Below are 24,714 nucleotides of genomic sequence, written 5' to 3' on the forward strand. Positions count from 1 at the left end.
TTCTTTGACAAACTTGCTTATTGAAACTCAAATCTTTCTTATCGAGAGAAAACCAAAAAAAGAAAAAAAAATCAATATTTCTCCTACCATTGACTTAGTTTCTGGGTCCTCATCTATAGGAACAAGCGAAAGAGACATAAAAGTTCATGTAGCAATGTCCCGCCATTTCCTCAAAAGGACAACTGGTATGTATACATGTATGTAAAATAAATACTTCTAAAACAAAAGATCTATGCTTTTCATTTTTCACAAACCATTTATCAAAATACAAGACAGATGGGGACCAGCGACTTGAAAACACAGCCATCACATTTGAGTATCATTAGTATCTGCTACATGACAGTCAAAAGACGTCCACTGGAAGAAGATCTTTTTTTTTTCCTGACTGGCTTGATCATTCTTTGGGTCCGAAGAACCTGCATAAGCAAATGAAAGTTATTTGATAAGAAAAGGATTCACGCGGGAAAAAAAAAAAAAGTGAGCCGTGAAGGGTAAAGCACAACCGTAATGTCCGGTGTCAAGTATTCTCAAACTGAACGACGACACAGGTAATGTTGTCGGAGCTCCCTCTTGCAAAGGCGGCTTCTATGAGTTTTCTTGAAGCTGTTTCTGCATCTGTTATGTCCTGCACCATGGCCACGGCCTCCTGAATACACAGAAGACATGGAATTTAGCAACCTGGATTCCAAACCAGTGAAGTATGCAACAATTGGTTGTTAACCAAATGAGAATATTATAGACCGTAGGAATGTAAGACACATTCTAGCTAGAGAGTTAAGTGCTGTAGCGATATCGCAGTTATTGTTGGTGTAACAAGTTCAATATTCATAATGCTATCCGGGTCATAAAGATGTTTTTAGGAAAAAGGACATTTTGAAGAACAAAATTGACAATAAGAAATAGTGGAGTGCAGTACTCAATAAGTTTACAGGCTCAAATCATTCTAACCTAGTAAGTAAATTAATCACCGTGAATGTGCCTCATTTTTCAAACAGAAATCAACTACATAGCCAATACCCGATGTTACTGTTGCTGATCAAGGTAAATCAATACTTCAGCAATATTATGTTAGGGATGACAATAGGTTAGATTTAGAATGGCTTTACCTAAACTCCCTGCCAAGAGCCTAAACAATCTCCTACCATCCTCATCACTGGCCTGCAAGCCCATAACAGCTTTCAATCCCTTAATCCCATACTGATAAAGGGTTGAACATTCTCATCCAATAGACCACAAGGATTCATGGATCAAGTACATCCATGCATTTGGGATCTATGTCTCAGGGGTTTGAATAAATAAAGGGTGACTAATTATGAGAAAACTGAAAAACCCTAAGGGTGAATGATTTGTATGTGTCTTATTGATACTACTAAGTCAATTATATATAGGAAGTGACGGGCCATGGGCCGTGTAGTACATGCAATACAAGTGTAGTACAAGAGCGTAGTACAGTCAGTATTAACGTAGTACAATAGCTGAACTACAATATATATACACTATTCTAACAAAAACCAAGAAACATAATCTGGAAAACCTTGCATAAACTTGAAAACAAAGAAAGTGAATAATTGGCACGCTTAAAGCAGTCAAAAGATATTCATAACCACGAAAGAGTTATGCTCTTGAATGAATGTATCTTCATGGCTCCATCACATAATCAACTATAAAAGGTGGTAGAGCATGGATTTGTTTCCCTCAGCCTGAAATATTTTGAGTTCTGGTGCATCACTCTCTACAATGAATACAACTCTTGGGTGGTCCCCTACTATGACCATGCCAACCATCAGAAGGATGTTGGTTATCACAAGTTCCAACAAACACCACTAGCACTATTAGACTAATCACAACTCTAATGTGAGTTGACCAACTAACACGTGTTTGATTGACTAGGGTCTATTTTGAGTAGAAGAAGAATCCCTAAATGTGGCATGTAACTGAGCACAGCTCTTACTGCAAAATAAGGAGTTCAATTCTCCCAAGAATCTGAGATTTCACTGGCTTAAATTTAGGCTTCAACCTGGTTAGAAAGTAAAGAACTACCACCTGCCGTCCTTGTTTTTTTCTCTTGAATACTTTGTCACTGGTTGAAGTATATTCAATTTCGTGCGGGCCCATTCAAGGATAGCAAAATATTATGTCATAGATCAATCACCCTATAACAATTGAAATACTCAAAAGGAAATATTATGCATACGGGTTAAATTACTGGAGAATGACAATGGGACATACTCCTGTATCTCTTTAGATATGTCTAGGCATGAGTGCACTACAATATGAGGCTCCATCAAATTCCACAAAAGACTGACTATATTTGCAGATTGCACCCAAGTATAAATAAATACTCAATCCTTGTGGGAGGTGGCGATATTACCTTAACTATTTCACCTAGTTTTTCCACAATATACAAATAGCTATAATGAAGAAAAAGAAACTACACCCATGTTATGTTTTAATGAAAAAGATAAATAAAATCCACTAGTATACATTATTTGATAGTTTTATGGAGGGATGCCAATTGATACCCTGCCAAACCTGGGTTTGGACATAAAAATTTCTTTGGTGGAGCAGGAAAAAAAAATCCCCTACTAGGTATGGATACAGGGCCCTCGAACCTGTCCACAAATTGCACATAATTTTAAATTATTTTTATGTTATTTTATATACATATAATTTTATGTTTTCTATCTAAATATAGGATTTTAAATTATTTTTATGTTATTTTACAAAAATGGTTTTAATGTTGTCTAAAAAACAATTTTTGTGATATTTCCATCAACTCCTTAATGCCAAATTTTAACCAACATACTTTACCTATTATGTTTTATTTATTTTTATTTTTAAATCTTCAATGTCACTTCATATATTGATTTTCTTTGTATTATTTCATTTTTTAAATTTTAGTAGTAATCTGAAAAATGGGAAATTATGGTGAGGAAAAAAATGGTTTAGAGCATATATTTGTTTGTAAGGATAAATTAATTTTAAATTAAATATATAAATTTATTAAATATATAAATTAAATTAAATATGTAACTAGTAATGGGTATCTGCTGAGTAGTCGACTTTACCCAGTGGGCATAGGGATATGGGAATTAAATACATTACCCAATGGAAGGACAGGAATGGGAAGGAAAAAAGGGATGGGGGGATGAAGATAGGGGTAATGACTACCAGTCCAAGATCAGTCCTTTGTCATTCCTAGTTGTTTGAGCAAAATTGCTATTCTACTCAATCAACTTGGTCAAAAAGAAAACATTTGTAATGGTTAAAAACCACAATTGGGAAAGGCCTTATCAATTACACAAACTTCCAAGAAGGTTTATTTATTTATTATTATTATTACTACTATTTTTTTTGGCTGCATTCTGGAAGCTCAGTTGAGCCTGTTGAAATCCATCAGAATAGTTTGTTGTTTCTAGAATCCTATGTAGCAAATGATAGGGTGTCCAAACTAGAAACAAAGTAAAAGGTTTTGGTCACAAAACCATTCAAGCCTTCCAACAAAGAAAGGAATTATACAAGAATTGAATTCCATCTAAGAAAAAGGCACATAAGGAAAAATAAAGCAAGAACAGAATAGACTTTGAGAACAAGGAAACATGATAGTGTGGCAACAAGGAAACTCTAGAACATGTAAATTCTAAATAATGAACTATATAGACTAGTAAGAGAATGCTACTTCCCACTTATCTATGTTGATGTTAATTGTTTAGCGAAGGCTAAAAATGAAAATATGAGCAAGGGGGAGGCAATCACAATAGCTTAGCTATCTCACTAATCTCTTTCACTTATCTCGTTTCCCCAACGAAAGTTCTGCATCAATCAAATGGACAAGAACAATTGTCACGAAGGTCATTCTCAACACGATGACAATTTGAATCAACTTGAACAACAAATTAATAATAGCTTTTCTCATGACATATATGGTTTGTTCAGAAAACTGTAACTTCTACAGCAATCTCTTGTGAAATGAAATCTATTTATTTGCTACTTCACTGGGGTTCAGGCATAGTTATTGGTGTGGAGAAAAATAATGAAAGAAGTGCAGAGAAATAGATGCACTATAAACTTCCAAAAACAAAGCACTTACCTTATTTGTCAAGACGTTCCAAAGGCCATCACTTGCAATTATAATAAAATCAACACCATCAATTTCTTCTTCCTTGTCACGGGAAAGCACAAGGACAGAAACAATAAGAGTTAAGGATAGCATACAGATAATCAAATCAAATTAGTAAACTGAAGGTTGAATAGAAGCTTTCTCTCTCTTCATCAAAGATGAGTTAAACATGAGTACTGCTTGGGTAGATAAAGAAAGAGAAGATAACACCAAGCAGGATAGAAGTACATACTGATCCCTGTCAAATACTAGAATATCAGTTCTTAAAATGACTAATAGTAACTCGATGAAGTGGAAAATTAGATTCATGGAGGACAACTAACAGGAGACTCGGCACATCTTTCAACTGAAGCATGTTTTCAGACATCTTTATGAGAGAAATCATGCATGATTCAGATTTGTCATTAAAGATGCCCAAATGAACTATGTTTTAAAAGAAAATATATTTTGACAAGTTACCTGAATTTCAGGCTCAGCTACAACAAATGCCTTAAGCAGTTTATCTCCAAAAGCACGAGATACAGCAAGCACACCACCAACCCGCCATGTTCCTAAAGAAGTTCCAAATTATGGGAAGTTCACATCTGGCACTAACATGAAGATGTGCTAGAGCCACTATTAGCCAATGAAGCAGAACATGCATGATAGATCTGTGATTTTATAATAAAAATTTTATATCTTTAGGCAATATAAGGAACTGTAGTAGTTCTTCTCTGATCACTCACCATACACCAATAGTATGACGAGTCTAATGCAGCAGAAAATCTCAAAGCCACATCAACCAACAACAAACATGCCAATAAATCTACACATTAAACTACAATCAGAAAACTCAATCTTAAGTCAGTTTGCTTCACATGGAAATAAATAATATATGAAATAACATGGTCTAAACACACTACTTTAAACAAGCATAGTTAGATTACAACTAAAATTGTGAAACAAAATAATGCAAATCAAAAGGTTCAGTTCAGCCAATTGAACTTCAAACACACTCAGCTGCATTATTACTACTACACTTCCTATCATGTGAAATAAACATACACCATACACCACAAGCCACAAGCTAAAATTAGGATGGCAACTGTATGCTAAAAATCAAGCTCAGGCTTCAATTAGACTACAAAGCAAAGGACCACTATCTATTGCTGTTGTTTTTACATCTCTCAAACACCTGATATCACTAGTTGAAACATATTCAATCCTCATAAGCTCGTTTAAGGTCTGCAAAAGTACTCCATGACTTAAGCTTGCTTAAGGTTAGCAATCCATGACGGATCAATCTCCCTTTAACAACTCAAAATACTCTAGGAAAAGACCATATATATGGTTCAAATTACTATCTCAGGCTCCATTGTATTCCATAAAAGGCTCAGAATATATAGGTCCACACCCCCCCCCCCCCCCCCCCCCCCCCCACACACACACACACACAACACACAACAAGCCATGTGTCAAAACTGTGAATGATCCTTGGCTGGTGGTTCCTCAGGGAGATGGCAATGTTTTCCATAATCCAGGAAAGATATTTTGATGGCCTTAAACAACTGGAAATGGTTAATATCATTAAGTTTCTGAGGAGTTGATTCGATTGTGGCAGTAACACAATAGATATTGAAATCTGGACTCCATCACTACTACTAATGGACAAAATTGACTGTAATGTGATAAAAAACCTTCCTACAACCAAATGTCAATTATTCACACAATTCAGGATAAAAAATATAGTGACTGAAATAGAGCAGAGAGGTCACAAAAAATGGTAGACTGAAAGGTGACAATTCAGAGAAGAGGCACCCACGTTTGACAGAGGCTTCATGCACTAGTGAGGATTCCAGCCAGTCAGATTTATGTGCCAGCAGATTTGCTCTAGGCATGATGGCATGTGGAGAGACTTCCTATGACCAAACTAGACATCAGCGTTGGCCAGTGAAGCCTCAGAAAATGGAAAAATACAAGACAAACTGAGTAGGATACCCACTCTCTGTACTTATACTGATGAATATAAGATATTTACATGTTTCAATTATACCCTCAAGTAGTACTCCTAAATACATAAATACCTATTAATATTCTCAATGACATATTTATTGCTCTTATTCCTAAAATAGGAGGGACCATTGATGATAAAGATTTTCAAACTATTAGTCTGGTTGGTAGTTTGTATAAGATCTCATCTAAGATTTTATCTATAAGAAATGTAATCGTTGTTGTCAGTTTGAAATCTCATAAAGCTTTTGCGGAAAGCCATCAAACTCTTCATGCAATTTTTATGGAAAATGAAAGCATAGATTCTCATATTAGAGCTAATAATTGGCTGTTATCAGTGGATTAGAAACTAAAAAGTTTTAGGATCATATCTGTTAGGAATTTCTTTTGTATCTTTTAAAGAAAGGGTTTTGGAAATAAGAGGTTAAGAATTAAATTTTGTATTTCTACTGCTAGGTCTTTTCTGCTGCTTAATCAAGTGCCTATTAGGTTTTTTTCCCGAGTTCAAGAGGTCTATAACAAGTTGACCTCATAATTCTTTTGATGATACTGAGGGAAGTTTTAAGTTGCTTGTTAGTATGAACTGATCTTCTAGGATGGATTAGAGGTTTTAATGCTGGGTTAGTTTTTGATTATTTTCTAGAGGTTTCACATCTACATTCTGCTGATGCACTGTTCTTTTTATGATAGGTTTGAAATGTCTTAGAGGTATCCTTTTGTGCTTTGATCTTGCTTTAGTCCTCAAAATTAATCTTTTCCAAACTGAAACTATTCTGGTGGGTGAGGTGTTAAATGTTGCAGCTAATTCATCAGATTGTAGTATTTGTTCTATTCCTTATACTTACCTCGCACCTACACTGGGTGTTGGGTTTTGAGAAAAAAAGTTATTCGGGATATGGTAATTAAGAGAAGTGGGGTGTTCCCCGATTCATGGAAACATCAATATTTATCTAAATGGGATAGAACTAGACTTACTATATTTCATGTCCCTTTTATGGTTCTTGTTTTAGTAGCTAATTATCTTGAAAAGTTGCAAAGGTGTTTCCTGTGGGTGGCTTGGGAAATGAGTTTACTTTCATTTAGGATAGGTTGGGAAAAGCTGAAAAGGTAAACTGGGATAGGTTGTAGTCTAGAAGAGGGTGGTGTTTTTGAGTATAGAAAGCTAAAGGTTTTTTAAAAAGCTCTTCTTGGCAAGTGGTATGGAGACATGAGGTTGAGGACATCCTCATGAAGCGGGATATTGTTGATAAATATGGCCTTCAGCAGGTCAGTGGTCTTTAGCTCATATTAGTTTTTCTAGGAGGTGTTGGCATTTGGAAGGTTATTATTAAGATTTAGATTGAGCTTTTTAGGTTTACATCTTTTGATGTAGGAAATTATTCTAGGTTTGTGCCAGATATTGTTTTGGATACAAGCTGGTGTGTGATCTATCCCAATTTTTTTTCAATTACTTTCAATATATGGTAACAGAGATGCTGTGGTTAGTGAGTGTTTTTTATCATTCCAGCACTTTGGTTTGGTCCTTGCAATTTAGATGTAATCTTCTTAATTAGGAAATGGGTTTCACTTCATTTAGTTAGCTTTATTACAATTCATCTGTTAGACACGGCAGGTGTGGGTTCCGTCAAGTAAAAGGAGCCTTTTTTGTTCACTCCTTTCATAAGGCTTCTTGTTGCTGGACCGTTGGAGCTTGACTTCTTCATTCTAGAGACTGTTTAGTCTTGGGAGGGTTATTCCATTTTCTTAATGGAGCATTTTTTGCCCAGAAAGGAATTTAAGAGCTTTGCAGGGCTTAAAGAGTCAATGTTCTTGTGTTAAGGGAAATTATCCTGCGCCCCTTTTCTCTTGGGAGATTGCTGTTGATTCTCCAGAATCCTTTTTGCTTTCGGTAGTCAAGATTTTGTTGTAGGCAGTTTTTGTTTTTTCTCCTTTCTTTCCCTGTGTATAGAGATTCACCTCCTTTTTCATGGATTTGCTTTTATTTGTTTGATTATTATAAAAAAATAACAATTTTGGACATTGAGAATGAAAAGAGAACAACAAATACCATGAATTCACTTGAGTTTAAAAAATTATATTCATGCCCAAATTAATACACAAGAAAAGGGGGATGGTGGAAGAAAAAGAAATTGTTGGTGAAGCAACTAATGGCAGTTGTCACCTCTGGTAGAGCATGGAACTATAGAAACAACACAAGGAGACACAGATATATGAGACAACATTTACCTGCCCAAATGATAAAACCTCCAGCCTGTTCAATTCTTTCACGTTCATCAGATCTATCTGGTTTGTGATCAACTGACAAAGGGACAGCTGAATGAAAGTACAAGATAAAATATCAGAAGTTAGATAAAGAAAAAAGTATATTGTTACATATTTCATGCAAATGTGGCAAGCTGCACAACAAAAAGAAAAGACAGTTAGCCATTGAACATTTTTTATCCCTTCCCAGTCAGACCACAAGATCAGAAGATCTATCACCTTTAGCAAGACCAAACAAAATCAGGGTGGAATAATACAGTTTCCTCATTTATGACAACGACACCAGCAATTAAGTAAACGTGCTCTAAAGTGGGATCTGGTTGAAAGCAACTGGTCAAAACCTTAGCAGTAGGATGCAACAATCAGGACAAATTAACAAGAAGTGAGAGAGCAACAAAATAAAGTTAAGCTGCAATGACTAAATTCTAGGTTTGACAGGCTCAAGAGTTGGTCAAAATGTTTCCAAAGGGCTACACTAAACCTTTCTTTGATATCCTAGAAGAGATGAAACTTGCTCGCAAGAGACCTGTTGAAAAATTTTTGTTTTGATTTATGGAGAAAATAATTTTAGAAAATCTATTTTTCAGTAAATTTGGTCTATTAATGACTTCCAAAACATTTTTATATATAAATCATTTTATATTGGAAATCCTCATGCTTATATATACTTGTATCTTTCAAAACCAAACCATTGTTTTGTGTTGATCAAGGAGTATGAAGCTTATATAAAGATTTTTCTTTAATTGGAGAACTTCAGGCTTTCATACATACATATCTTTCAAAACAAGCCAGTATGGTTTTCTTTTATTTGAGCATAATGCTTGAGACAAAAATTCTTTGAAAATCAGCTATATATGAAAAAACCTTTATGAATATATACTCATATTATTAAAGCTTTTGAAGGTAAAGTATTCAAATAATCTTTTAAAACTTCGACACTTATTTTCAATTTACAAATAGTTTTTGGTTTAACATATCGAGTATTGCTCAACATTGTTTTCATGTTAATCAAATATTGAAGTTATTCAATCGATTATCAGAAAAACCTACTCGAGTATGTTATTATAAAAAAGGTATGTTTCTGAAAGCTATAATCAAGTATATTTATAACTATTAAAACCTGAGCATATGTTCAGTCGAATAATGCCTTGTGTGCTCTTCAAATTAGTAGATTATGTGTTTTAGCAAAATCCTTTTCAATTGACTACTAAGGTTTCCTATTCGAGTAATTTTTACAAGCTCTCTGTATTTCTAAAAGCAATCAAGTAAGGACTATTTTCAATCGAGTATCTTTTTGATATCAAAACTCCAAACATCTCCTTAGTCGAGTATATCTTTCTTATTTATCAATCAACTAAAGTATTTTCATAATCAAGTATTTTTATGTATTAGTCGAGTAAAGGTTGGATGAAATTTGGCTAAGTCTTTGTGCTTAAGATTAATCGAGTATTAGTTATCTGTACTCGAGTATATGCTTGTATTAGTCGAGTAAGTTTAGCCTGATAGTCGAGTGCTTAATGCAAAGTCTCTGTGACTTCTGAGTTAGTTGAGTAATGACTTGGTCATACTCGAGTGAGACTTATATATAATCGATTACTTGTAAAGTCTAATCGAGTATGCACTATAATAGTCGAGTAAGCCTATGAGTTAGTCGAGTAATTGGCACCTGATTTTGAAAATTATAGCCGTTACACAGAAATGAAAAAGAGGACAATTTTGACTGTTAGAGCTTTAACTCTCTATTCTATGAAGTCTAACATTGTTCTCTTATAAAAGAATGATAAATATGGTTCTACATAGTGTGTTAAATGCTTATCTATATAATATGCATCTGTTTCCTAACAAATTTGACTGTTATCAGTCAAATCAAAAGAAGTTATGAGTGTGTGCAAGTTTCAAGCCAAATCCTGAGTCACAAGCTTCAATAAAAGGCCAAGTGCAGCAAGAGATGAAGCTGCTGATTAAGAGAATGGTTGCGGCTGTTGAACTATCAAGAAAGCCTATGTTGTTGACATAGCCATGAGAGCTAATGTTCAAGCAACATAGAGCTAATCTAAACACAGCAAGCCTAATTCTTTTCAAGCCAATTTCAAATGCTTGAGTGAGTATTCTTCATGATTCATTCTTTCTTCACTCCGAGCAATTATATGGTGAGATTTCATGTATATCTTTCTAAACTAGAATTTAGATAAGAGAGTTGAGTGCTTCATTCATTCATTCATTCTTGTTGAACAAGAGAATATTTGATATCATTGTATCATCTTTTATTTTTTCTCTTGAGAATTCCTTTCACATATTTTTGTGAAACTTGTAAAAGGTTATGCCTATGCCTTGAAAGGCAGTGTCTTGGTTGTGGCTTAGCCTAGAATGAAAAAACCTCATGTAAAGGTTACAGCTGCTCCTGTAAAAGCTGAGATTCCTACTTAGCTCGTTAAAAGTGGAGGTTATAGTTGAACCTGTAAAAATTACGTATGGGTTACAGTTGAGCCCTAAAAACTAAAATCCTTAGTGGATGTTTTCAAATCTTTAATGAGAACCTAAGGTAGTGGATTAGGTATGTTGGCCAAACCACTTAAAAATTATTGTGTCTGTGGTGCTTGTTTTCTATGTTCATGTTGTTTGATTTTGTTATTTATGTTTCAATAGTATCATTCTTCATTTCCCATTCAAATGTTTTTCATTCATAAAAACAGTTCATAGCATTACCCTTTTAAATGTCATTTAAATGTTTTCAAGGTTGGAATCATCTTAAAAATCATACCGTTTCACATTTTTATATCTATTTTTCACATTCAGTTTTCATAAGACATTTCTTATATCCTATGCTATGTACTCGCATGATATTTTAATCATCATTAGTCACTTCTATAGTGGTTCTTATTGCATGCACAAAAGTCTTTCAATCATCAAGTTTTCATTGCATATATAGAAGATTTTCAAATCTATCTAGATACACATTTATTTAATGCACACACTTGACTGCATGTGTTTCAAAAGACTATTATTATTACAAGAGAGTTTCCTAAAATTCTTCCTTACATGCATACGTCCTCATACTAATATTTTCATATACTACATCATATTTCAAATATTTACATTATTTCTTAAAAGCAGTCGAAACACCCAATTTACCCCCCTCTTGAGTGATCTTTCAAGACCACCACAACAACAACAACAATCATAAGACTTAATCATACTAGGTGAGGTTAGCTACATGAATTCTAGACTTCAAGCCATCTCTATTGATGGCCCAATCCTTGGTTAGGCCATCACATTCTATGTCATGTTTAAGGATTTCCCATCAAGTTTTCTTAGTCACAAGATACCACACAACTACAAGAATCACAAGTCTTAATCCCATTACGCAAGGTCCACCACATAAATTCTAGATCTCAAGCCATCACTATCCATGGCCATATCAGGGGTCAGACCATTATATCTTATGTCATGTTTAAAAGTTTCTCACCAACTTCTCTTTGGTCTCTCTCTCCTTTTTTTGGCTTCAAACTTCATTTCATCCACTTGCCTCACAAGTGCATCTGTCAATATTATTCTCACATGTCAAAACCATCTCAATCACATTTCCCACATCTTATCTAACTCACTAGAGAAAAAACGACAATAGCCCTATAATTCTAATCCAAACTTTTTACTTTTAATCGAAAAACAAAAAACGCAAGAAAAGGAATGTGCAAGAAGTAGCATACACACTGGGCCTGCTTGGTGCTAGCAGTCATGATCCTCCAAAAATAACTAGTTTACAGAGTAAATTGCAATAGACTCAGAGCATTCTTGGGAAAGGAAGATGAATTGTTGATCTAAATGCTAAACCAACTCTGAGCTGCAATCAATCATATTGAAAATTCAGGATGACATAGAATATTTGTTAGTGTGTTCCAAGGAAGATTATTATTTATTTGTTCTTGCATACAATCAGTTTGTAACACCCCTAATAACTCATCCTCTGCCATGCAATTTTGGATTTCACTTGATGTCCTAACACAGGTAAAGAAAAGTTATGCAGGGAAAACATGTTATCAAAGCAATTTATATCCATAAACAGCAAGCATGGTGAAAGAGGACAGTGCAAAGTCTTTCAATAGAAAAAAGTGCAATGCTTATGCAATCAGTAAGTATTGTTCCAAGAAACTAAGAAAATGAATGATGAAATGTGGACTCTAGGAACAAGATCCTAGTCAGTGTCTTGCAAGGAACTCAATAAATTAATAGTCAATTCATTTCAAAAGTCTGACTTGAACTGGAAAGGCATCATCACTAATTCAGATAAGAATAACATTAAGAAGTTCCAATTTACTGCCAGTTTTTTGTTTTCTCCATTTTTAAGAATAAAATTTTAATTCTAGCCTCAATTGATCCCAAGGTGTGTCATCCAGACACAATATTTAGGGAAGGCCAACAAACCTGAACCAGCTCTACAAGCTACTACTCTGGAGTCTCCCACATTTGCCACAAGAAGCCGATCCCCTAGCAATACTGCTGTTGATGCAGTTGAGCCTGCGTCTTTCTGCTGACCTTTTTCTTCATTAATGTAATCAGCATCTGTCTGTCTAAATGATTCAACTGCAGTAAAAGATGTTTGTAATTAATGAAGCACAGAGAAGCTGAATCATATGAATATAGATATAGAGAAAAGCTTTGCACTTCATACCAATAGCTGACTTCGTGTCTTTTATAAAATCCGGGTGGCTACTTAAATTCTTGAAAAGGTTGTTCTTAAGATATTCTGCAGTTCTTGAACCACCATGACCTAATTGGAGATTTATTGAAACCAAAAGATCATAAGCAGATAAACAAGCATTGGCATTTCCTCAACTCCTTTATATGAACTGATGCCCATAGCAAAAGTAGAGTTATAACATGACTCCCACTTTAGAGGGAAAGGAAGGGATGCACGTGAGTGATTATATGCAAGACACTCATAATGATGACAAAATACAAACAATTAAAATGAAATTTGCCTCTCATAGAAGTTAAATGGAAAAATAAGTACTCCAAAGGGTTTGGATAGAAAAAAAAAAATGTGACATGCCATCGAATACAGAACAGTTAGTTGGGGGGGGCGGGATGGCGGAAGGAAAAGAGGGGGGGAAGAAGAAGAAGATTAAAACAAGTCATACTTAATGAGAATGAAAAAAAAAAAGTTTAATATAAAAAAAATTATTCCACTCATCAAAAAAAATCTAAAGGGTTCAGATAGGGAGAAAAAAATAATGGCGTACCATCAAATACACCAAAGAAGGCAACCATCTGACCATCAACTTCTAGTACCTTCGTCTCAAAAAAATCCTCCATTGAAGACCTTTTACCTTTGAAACTGGAATATCCATAGCTGAACCTTGCATTTTTGTTTCCATTGAGGAAGCTACAGAGGAAATAGAATGGTATAATTTCTATTAAATATACTTCCAGAAGAAATATACTTATACAAATCTTAATATCATATTAACTCAAACAAATGAAAACTTATCTGTTACACCTCACAAACCTTGGATCATTTAGAGCTTGAAACTCTGAACAAAGCCACTCAGTTTGAGCAGATTAAGTTTGGTTTCAACCAGTGTTTAAAAAAGCATGCTTAGGACTTTTTGTGTCTAAAGGTCAGCAACTTTGGCTGAGCACGATTAAAGTGCACTTATGTGTGCTTTTACCTAAGCTTTGAAGTGCAAAAAAGCAGTTTCAGAAATACAATTTTGGATTAGACAATATCAATGGTTGGATTTGCTTAAATTTTTGCAATGATGTGGTCGCTTCAATAGAAACCTTACCCAAAAAACCTGTTTAAGATCTGATAAAATCATGTATATATTTAAACAGAAAAAAAAAAAAAAAAAAGACAAACAATATTTACCAAGAAAAAAATATTGACAGAAACATGTAATTAGATATACATTAAGGATTGCTAATATATTCTTGATTATTGTAAATTAGAGATTGATGATTGATTCCTAATTATAGTAAATTATGGATTGTTGATTGATTGTAAAATAGGGATTGGTTGTTTGGAAATTACTGTAAATTAGGGGTTGGTTGATTGGGGATAGGTGTAAATTAGAGATGATTTTTTTCTCCTTAAGCTTTTTTTATGATTGTATGAAATTGTAAACGTGTATAAAATATAAATGAAAAATGATATCTCATCATTTATTAAATTTGCAACTCTCATTCTTATTTTAGTTTTTTTTTTTTAATATTGCTTTTTATGCATATAAAAGTTTATATCAACATTTCATTTATGGGCACTTCATTTTGCCTTGCGCTTTGTGCTTAAGCTCCATGGGTCTTTTGAGCTTAAGTGTCCTTAACGCTTAAAACACTGGTTTCAACCATATTTAAACCATATATACTATTAAAAATCAAAATTTCCCAGCATTAATGAATTAACATGTATTTTACTTTTACAATATTTAAGATACTCTTTTAATTAAGTGCACACTTGCTTTGTTTCAAACCATAACTGATTCATTCTAGTCCAATTACAGCAACATGAAATTCATAGTTTAGAGAAACACATGCAAACGCAGGCGTCCATCGTTAAGAGAAATTTTATATGGACAATTAATCAAAAAAAGAGGTAGAGGCAGATCTAAGAAAACTTTAAGGGAGACATTAAAGTTTGATATGAAGTGTATGGATCTCAATGAAGATATGACAAAAGATAGAAATACATGGAAGTCTAGAATTCATGTAGCCGACCCCACATAGTGGGATAAAGGCTAGATATGTTGTTGTTGTTGTTTTTTTTTTTTTTTTTTTACTTCTCTCTTTTGGTGTCAACTTCATGGTCACACCTTGACTGACCTAGGGAAGTATAGATGGTAACACCCATTACAAGGTGGATTTTACAATTTATGATGCAATGATGTCAGATGTGGTAAAGGAGGCCTTATTATTTCAGAAAGTTGGGTCAAAATCAAAAACCTTCCCCTTAGATTTGCCTTCTTTTATCAAATTTAGCAGCTATGGTGTTATTTTCACATCTAACAACTCGAGGAAGCATAGGCACGTTGTCTTCGACTGGGTTTCATGTGCAAGAGAAATGGTGACTAAGATCTCAGGTTTATGTTACCATCGGTGGTTGACATTTTATGATCTTAGGGTGGGATTTGTCTGCTTGCAAGTGACTTTTAACTTTCATGTTGCATGAAAGCAACAATAGAAACTCGTAGGAGTGCAAAGAGTTCGATCATTTGTTTGAAGAGATCCATTATCTCTTACATGTTTCTTCTGGTTAAAGAAGAACACAACTTTTTGCCAAGTCCTCTTCATGTGATTATTTCTTTGTAAGGCCCCCCTATTAGGCATTTTGATTTAGATACTTCTTTGTTTATAAAGATATTTTAGGAAGATAATCCCATGGGCCTAGTGCCTAAATGCCAAACAATGGGAAGCAAAGGTAACACACAATATTGCCAACAATCATTTCATGCATCTCTTTTCTCATAAATCGAGACAACAATAGAAAGGGGATATCAGGTTAATAGCCTATGATTGATACACTTGAGAGGATAAACATGCTTACCATTTAGCACACATGAAACACGCTATAAGTGGGAAGAAAAATGTTGGAATCCAATAATAAGTAAAAACAATAGAAATCAACAAATATTAGTTCCTTGTTTGGACTTGTTAAACTTTCGAGTTATACGGAATTAGAATAAGAGATAGAACCACCATAAAGGGCAACCCTTTTGCTAGAAAAATAAAACATAAAAAGCACCTATGTGAGTGGGTGGGTGAGGTGACGATGCCTATAGGTCCAGCTGATCATGGAGATGTTGAGTTAATTTTGGCAAGTATGGTTACCATTGAGAACCAAAGTATCTCAAAATGTTTGGAGACAGGATGGGAGAGGACCATGGCAACCACAAGAGCAAGCAAGAGAGAGGCAGAAAGTGCAATCCATATCAATTCCCTTAATGAAGATAAAGCCTTAGAAATGATTGGCGAGCTAAAAATTATGTAACCGACCCAATAGCTGTATTAAGGCATTGATATATTGTTGTTGTATTACTAGGCCTTAGTGTTATTAAATATACATGTAGAAAGGGGACAACTCTTTAGAAAAGCAAATGAGTGTAGCTAGCACATAAGTTTTTAGGACCTAGTTTGTTAGGATGAGGGCACATAACCTCACGGGGTTGATCAAGTACACAATTCATAATGCCAACACTAGAACAACCCTTTATAGTAAGGCCAGCCTGGACCACTATCTCACCCCCAAGTGAGGTACAGGTTGGTTGCAAAACCACTCATGATATTGCTTGGTTTCAAGAAAAGTTTGTTTTATCCTTCATTGCCTCTTTTTGTGATTGGATAAGATTTAGGATCCATTGCATCATCAAGGCAATCAAGAATTAAGCGCCTCGACCATACTCTTAGCCATAGCCTTCAATTCATATGTCCTAAAAGGTATTGTCAAGCCCTCAGATTGTGGATTGGGCAATTGAGGGAATTCAAGTTGAATTCTGAGAAAGAAGATATGCATTTAGGAGGGAACAGATAGAATGAGGAAAGGGAGAAAGAGAGAATGAGAGAAAGATAAGAGAGAGGATTGAAAGAGAAGAATTTTCTTATTATTCTTGATACCCTCTCCTTCCATGCCCGCAGGTCTCTTACAGAACCTCTAACAACATAACAGCCAAGGAAGTAGGCTGTTGAACAGTCCCCTAACCACTTAACCACCCAACTGCCTAACCACTAAAGAACTTCCAGCTAACTATAATACAAGTAGTTAGTTATTTCCCCCAGCTAACTACTACAGGTGGTTATTTATCCCCAAAAATCCCCTCTTTACCCCTAGGGTCGTGACAGGTATCTCGAAGAAGACTCACATATAGGTTTTTCCTCAAACCCAAGATATCAATGGTTGAGATATCCAAGGCAAGTTGCTAAGGGGTAATATCCTGAGGAGATCCATCGCAAGGAGATATTCAAAGGCAATTTACTAATGGACCAGCTATAGAGAACATAATGAGACATCAAGGGAGCATTACAAAGGGGGAAGGGAGGAGAATTATCATGAGGAGGTGTAAGGAGATGATGTGCCAAGGTCCAAAGAGCATGAGGAGATAGGCTCTAGCCTCTAACCCAAAATGGAGGAACATGCGTTACTCTTTCATTGATGTAGCTGTTTCGAAGAAGAAGATAGAGGACTATGAACATCTTGTGGTTTGCCTCTATCAGGACCTCATGTCCCAACAGTGGAATTCTCCTCGGATGGGGGGAATTAGTGTTTAGAAAGAAAAGGGAGAGAAAGAAAAGAACAAAAGGGAGATTGAACAGAGGAGTCCAGGGAGAGAAATTGAGAGAAAGAGAAAGAATTGTATGATTCTGCTATGAATTTTCATGATCCTTTTATTGAATAGGGAAGCTTTTATATAGCCCCCTCTTCCCACCACTCATTGGTAGTTACAACCCTAACAGCCCAGTTGTTATTCTGACAGTACTAACAGCCCCTCTAACCATCTAACTGCCAAACAGCCTCAACCATCTAACCGCCACCCAACAACCTAAACCAACTACTGTTACATCCTTCAACCATTTTAACCATCTATTGTTACACCCATAGTACGTAAGAATACAAATTTGCCCAGGAAACCCATAGGGTCCTGACAGCCTCATTAGGTTATTTTGGTACTTAGACGTATGCAGGATACTATGGACTCTCTTGGGATCTTCCAGATCATAAAGTGCACATCTTTGGAGACAATTAGAGTGTCACGTGGAGGTCCACACACACTGAAGTTTAATACATCTACTGTCAATATCTATGTACAAATGTAACTCATTGAGAATGCGTAAAAGAAGAAGGACTAAAGAGAACATCATCCCTCTACCACAATCCTCCCACAACCACAAATAGTAGCAAAATGGGAGTCATCTTCATGAAGGACTGAATAGAATTCTGTCAGGATCTAGGATCTGACAGTATAAATTCTCAGAAAATAGCAAGAATTAGGGCAGAAAGTGGTGAGAATTAAGGTAGAGAATAGGGAGAATTGAGAGGAAAATTGAGAGAGAGAGAACAGAAAGAGGAGAGAGAAAGATCGGGAGAGAGAGAATTGAGAAACTGAAATTCAGTAATTCATTCAATGACCTCCAAACAAATTGGTTAACTTTATATATAGCTAACCAATCAACAGTTACAAATCAATTACAGGTTGTAACTGATTCTCTAAAGAATTAATATGCTACAGATGTTAAGCAAATTGTCAGGATCTCGGATCTGACAGTATAAATTCTCAGCCAATGGCGAGAATTAGGGCAGAAAGTGGCGAGAATTAGGGCAGAGAATAGGGAAAATTGAGAGGAAAATTGAGAGAGAGAGAGAATTGAGAAACTGAAATTCAGTAATTCATTCAATGACCTTCAAACAGATTGGTTAGCTTTTGTCAGGTTCCTAAGGTTTTAGTAGAATGTAGCAGTTTAATTTGAATAACCTGTTTGGAGACTCATTCAATGAATTACTAAAATTTCAGTTTCTAAATTCTCTCTCAGAATTCTCTCTCTCTCTCATCTTTCTGTTCTTCTCTCTCTCATCTTTCTGTTCTTCTCTCTCTCTATCAATTTTCCTCTTAAATTCTCCCTATTTTCTGCCTTAACTCTTGCCAATCTCATCCCTAATTCTCACCATTGGCTGAGAATTTACATTGTTAGGTTCAGGGTCCTAACAAATTGGTATCAGAGCTGTTCCCAGCCTTCGATTCCTTTTGCTTGTGAAATTTTTCACCATGGCTGATGGTACATGCAATAAGCAATTCGAATCTCAGATGCAGCAAGTGAATGTGACAATCTTGGATCTGCAGTCTCGCATGGATTCGCTGGAAGCTGGATCCAACAGAAACCATGAGGCAATCCTTACAATGGATTGGAAGTTTGATCAGAAGTTTGAGACATTGGATCGAAAATTTGAGATGTTTAAGGCATCCATGGATGGAAAGAATATAAGGAAAGAACTATAGGAAGGCAGCAGGAAATACAGGCTACACCTAATCAACCTTATTTTCCAATGCCAAAATTGGACATTCCTATGTTTGAAGGCCAAAATCCGAGGTGGTGGATTAGGTGTCGTGAGAAGCTCTTTACCTTGTACCACATACCGAATTAGCAGAGGATTACATTAGCCTCTACATACTTGAATGATGTGGCTGACTCTTGGTTTCGAACTTGGATTTAGTTACAAGATAATTACCATTGGACAGATTTTGTAAAAGATTTTTGGGCAAGATTTGGAGACAGAAATATGACAGATGTAGTAGAAGAGTTTAATAAACTAAGGCAAGAAAGTTTTATCTAGCAATATCAAATGAAGTTTGAGGAATTGAAGTCTTTGATGTTGAATCTCAATCCATATCTCACTGTGGCTTCGTTTCAAGTTTCATTATTGGCTTGAATGAAGAATTACAACCTACAGTCAAGATGCTTCAACTAAAGACTGTAAAACAAGCTAAAGACAGTGCCAGATTGCAAGAGCTTACAGTAGAAGCTTTAATGAAGAAGAACATAATTTTTTATAAAGGAATTGAGTCAGGTGAAGCATAGAATTCATCAATTACCAAGAACTTCAATTCTGGAACCAATAAGGGTGCGTTTGATTGGAGGGTGGAAAGTGGGGTGGAATTTCAATTCCATGGAATTCCAATTCCTTGATTTCAAGGAAAATCTCCACTTTTTGAACTAAAATGGAATTCGAATTCCATAAAAAAAAAAAAAGCTATTTGATAGAATTTCCTGGAATTTGGGTGGAAAATGAATTCCACCCTCATTTTCCACCCCTATCAAACGCACCCTAAGGGAAAATTCTTGCAAAAATCTCCCCAAGATCCATCATCTTCCAATCAACTGAATATAACAAAAGCTGCTAGTTCATAACAAATGAGGCAGTTGGGACTTTGTTATAAATGAAGAGAACAATATTCTCCTGGACATACTATAAAAGACAACTGTCACATTTAGAAGGTAGAAATGAAGAAAAAAAGTTAACAAAAGAAATAGAAGCCACTTATGAGATTGAAGAAGGGGGAATTTCATTGCATGCTTTAAAGGGGTATCCCTCTAATAAAATCATAAAAGTGGAGGGTCAAGCAAACGATAAGCAGTTGATGATATTGATTGATAATGGTAGTACACAGTTTTCTTAATGAAAACACCGCCAAGGACTTGTGTTGTAAGTTGAAGAATACTTTCCCTTTGTCGATCATTGTTGCAAATGGAAGTAAAATGTATAGTAAATCCAAGTGTGTCGACTTTTGTTGGGAAATGCAAGGGTAAGAATTTATCGTTGACTTGCGATTATTAAAATTAGGTGCAAGTGATATTGTATTAGGTGTGTATTAAATGTTCCAACCATATTTGACTTCAATAAATTAGAGGTTACTTTCGAGAAGTTAGGAAAGAAGGTAACTCTCACTAGCAGCTTGGAGATAGGAGTCTGTAAACTAATTTTGGAAAGAAATTACAAAAAATTTTCAAGATTTCTCCATACAAACTGTGAAAGAGAAGAAACAAAGAAGGCTGAGATTTGAAAGCTAGGAGTCTATTTCTATAAGAGGTCTTTGTTTTCTTTTTTCCTTAAGGAGAAGAAAATTTTCATGCGCGAGAAAATGTCAAGTTCCTTGGGTTTTAGTAGGATGTAGCAGTTTAATTTGCATAATAGCTATAGTATATAAATGTTGTAGAGGATCAGCTACAACTTGTAACGGACTTATAACTGTTGATAGGTTAGCTTTAATTTATTTGGAGACTCATTCAATGAATTACTAAGATTTCAGTTTTTGAATTCTCTCCCCAATTCTTTCTCCTGGTCTTTCTCTCTTAAAATTCTCTCTCTCTCTCTCTCTCTCTAGCGTGCGCATGCATCTTTCTGTTCTCTCTCTCAATTTTCCTCTTAATTCTCCCTATTTTCTCTCTTGCATCTTTCTGTTCTCTCTCTCAATTTTCCTCTTAAATTCTCCCTATTTTCTCTCTTGCATCTTTCTATTCTCTCTCTCAATTTTCCTCTTAAATTCTCCCTAACTCTAGCCAATTTCAGCCCTAATTCTCACCATTGGCTAAGAATTCACATTGTCAAGTTCAGAATCTTGACAGCTTTATATATAACTAACCAATCAACAGTTACAAATCAGTTACAAGTTATACCTGATCCTCTACAGAATTAATATGTTACAGCTGTTATGCAAATTAAACTACCACACCCTACTGAAATCCTACAAACTTGACATTTTCCTGCCCTTGAAAATTTTCTTGTCCTCAAGGAAAACAAAGACCTATAAAAGCCTCAGTTAAAGATTGAGCATCATTGTGGTAAGCAGCTTTTAGACTCCACAACTTTCAAATCTAAGCTATTTCTATTTCTTCTCTTCCACAACTTGTATGGAGAAATATTGAAGAACTTTTGTAATTTTTTTCCAAAAATCAGTTTACAGGCTCCCATCTCCAATTTATTGAAGTCAAATATGATTGGACTGAATGTTCTCATCCAATCCACTCCAAATACAATATCACATCCACCTAATTTTAATAACCGCAAGTCAGTGATAAATTTCTGCCCTTGCATTTCCCAACAAAAGTCGACACACTTGGATTTACTATATATTTTACTGTTATTTTCCACAGTGATCGACAAAGGGAAAGTATTCTTCAACTTACAACACAAGTCCTTAGCAATGTTTTCATCAAGAAAATTGTGTGTACTGCCATTTTCAATCAATATCATCAACTTATCACAATTTAGGCTAGTCATTTTTATTTTCATTTTTGCAAATTGTATTAGTCTACAGAAGAGTTAGTTATTTACAAATAATTGATAGTTGTGTAGTGTTTAGGAGCAATTACCTCTAGCGGAGTGGAAACTACCTTGTAAAAGGTGTGGATAGCTTTATATATGAAGTTGTACACCTCTTGCCCGATGTTATGTTTTTGGATGAATTAAAAAGTATTCCTTCTCTCTGCAATTCTTCATTCTCTCTCTCTTGGATCTCTCTATTTCTCCCCCCCTCTCTCTACTTCTTCCTACTTCCTACCTATTTCTCCTTCATCTTTCTCTGTTTTCCTCTCGCATTCTGTCTAATCCCCATTTCTCTCTATTTCTCCTATTCTCTCAATTCTGTTTTCAAGAAAATCACAAGTCAAGCTCAAGTTCCTGACAAATTGGTATCAGAGCAGTCTGATTGTTGGCTAGATCTAGGTGCTTTCACTCAAGACTTGAAGGCGAGCAGGACTAGTAGGGCTCTGAAAGCAGTTCAGAGGCAGTTACCAAGATCATGAGGCAGTCATATTAGCAGTTCAAGGTGAGCTTAGAAGAAAATTGACTGAGGAAATGGCAAAGGAAAACCACATGAAGCAGATAAAAGCAAGGTTGGACACCATATAGTTGGGTTTGCAGCAGACCCGGGAAGAATTGAGTCGCTACCAGGAAGAGAACATTGTCACCAACATTGCCACTAGAGCAACTGTGCAATCGCTATAGAGGGAAGCGGCTAACGTCATCCAGAGGTTGGATGGGCTCCTGAAGATGTTTTCCAAGATGCCTTAAGTCGGCCTGCCAAAAGATTTCCCTCCAAGACTTGTGTCAAAATCAATCTTGAAGAAATCTTCTTTTAAAAGAATAATTCTCCGTCCATTATTCCCTTGAGAATGCCACAAATATATACACAGTAGATCCTAAGAATTCTCCTAAATTTTAGAGATTAGATTCCTACTTTTTAGGACTAGATTACAACCACCTTAAATACAAATCTAATAAGATATAACAGCAATATAAATCAAGATAAATCACAGAGAATAAATCAAATGATAACAAGCTTAGTAGCTCGGCAACTCGACCATTAGCTCAACAGCTCGACCTCCCAACAATTTCCACATTCCCTCTCAAGTTGGGCTGAATATGTTATTCAAGCTAAGCTTGCAACTGAATTCATCGAATATTCTTCTAAATAGAGCTTTAGTGAGAATGTCAGCCACTTGGTTACTAGTAGGAGTGTAGATCAGCTTGAATACTCCCTCTTCCAGTTTTTCTTTGATAAAGTGTTTGTCAATCTCCACATGTTTAGTCCGGTCATGATGAACCGGATTTTTAACAATATTGATGGCAGATTGGTTGTCACACAACACCTGTACTAGTTTTGTTGTATCTATTTTCAGCTCTTGGAGTAGTCTTTTCAGCCATATTCCTTCACAAAATCCATGAGCCATTGCTCTAAATTCAGCCTCTACACTACTTCTAGATACAACCGACTGCTTATTGTTACGCCAGGTCACTAGATTTCCCCATACAAATGAACAATACCCTAAAGTTGACCTTCTATCAAGAATTGAACCAACCCAATCAACATCTGTATAGACTATGATTCCTCAATTTGCTGTTTTTCTGAACATTAACCCCTTGCCTAGAGTTGATTTTAAGTACCTTAGGATGCGGTAAACTACTTCCAAGTGCTCCTCTTTGGGATCATTCATGAATTGATTTACAACACTAACAAAAAGTCCAATATTCGGCCTAATATGTGATAGATATATAAGCTTTCCTACTAACCTTTGATACCTTCCTTTGTCAACTGGATTACTTTCTTTGCCAATGTCTAATTTTGCTTTAGATTCCATAGGAGTTTCAACTGGTTTACAACCCAACATTCATGTTTCCTTAAGGAGATCCAGGATATACTTCCTTTGTGTGACTGAAATTCCCTCTTTGGACCTTGTAACCTCCATGCCTAAGAAGTATCTTAAATTCCCTAGGTCTTTGATCTCAAATTCTCTTGCAAGTACTTATTTAAGGCTTTGGATTTCACTAATGTCATCCCCTACAACAATGATATCATCCACATATACAATGAGAATAGTCAATTTACCTTTCAAGGGTCGTTTGATGAATAAAGTGTGGTCAGTTTGGCACTGATTAAATCCATGCTTTTTGACTGCCCTTGTAAACCTCTCAAATAGGCTCTTGGGGATTGTTTAAGTCCATAGAGTGATCTCTTAGCTTGCAAACTTTGTTCTTTGTAAGTTTAATCTCAAATCCATGGGGAATCTCCATGTAAACTTCCTCTTCTAGATCTCCATTTAAGAAAGCATTCTTCACATCTAATTGATGTAGAAGCCAATCCAAATTTGTTACTAGGGACAGCAGAACTCTGATGGTATTCAACTTTGCCACAGAAGCAAATGTTTCTTGATAGTCAATACCATAAGCTTGGGTGAAGCCCTTTGCCACTAACCGAGCCTTGAATCTGTCAATCTCTCCATCCTCCCTATATTTTACCGTGAAAACCCACTTGCAGCCCACAGGGTTTTTTCTGAGAGGCAAATCAGTGATATCCCACATT

The 24,714-nt window shown here is 35.5% G+C and overlaps 1 protein-coding gene across 3 annotated transcripts in view; it reads right to left on the minus strand.

Annotated features, from left to right (window-relative positions):
- Positions 1 to 143: 143 nt before the first annotated feature.
- Positions 144 to 24,714, minus strand: part of LOC127807831 (probable protein phosphatase 2C 11) — a 38,728-nt gene continuing 14,157 nt past the window's right edge. Inside the window, exons 2-9 of one of the 3 annotated variants that reach the window (XM_052345964.1) lie at positions 13,612 to 13,754; positions 13,041 to 13,139; positions 12,794 to 12,952; positions 8,336 to 8,422; positions 4,580 to 4,671; positions 4,091 to 4,162; positions 504 to 646; positions 144 to 416 (exon numbers count right to left, since the gene is read on the minus strand). In XM_052345964.1, coding sequence (XP_052201924.1) covers positions 518 to 646; positions 4,091 to 4,162; positions 4,580 to 4,671; positions 8,336 to 8,422; positions 12,794 to 12,952; positions 13,041 to 13,139; positions 13,612 to 13,754 — 781 coding nt within the window. In that variant the 3' untranslated portion in view covers positions 144 to 416; positions 504 to 517. Of the gene's footprint in view, positions 417 to 503; positions 647 to 3,756; positions 3,814 to 4,090; positions 4,163 to 4,579; positions 4,672 to 5,573; positions 6,015 to 8,335; positions 8,423 to 12,793; positions 12,953 to 13,040; positions 13,140 to 13,611; positions 13,755 to 24,714 lie in introns of those variants that run through there. The other 2 variants (XM_052345965.1, XM_052345966.1) reach the window with 2 other exon arrangements.

Source organism: Diospyros lotus, chromosome 8 (assembly GCF_014633365.1).
Source record: "Diospyros lotus cultivar Yz01 chromosome 8, ASM1463336v1, whole genome shotgun sequence".
Classification (NCBI taxonomy): domain Eukaryota; kingdom Viridiplantae; phylum Streptophyta; class Magnoliopsida; order Ericales; family Ebenaceae; genus Diospyros; species Diospyros lotus.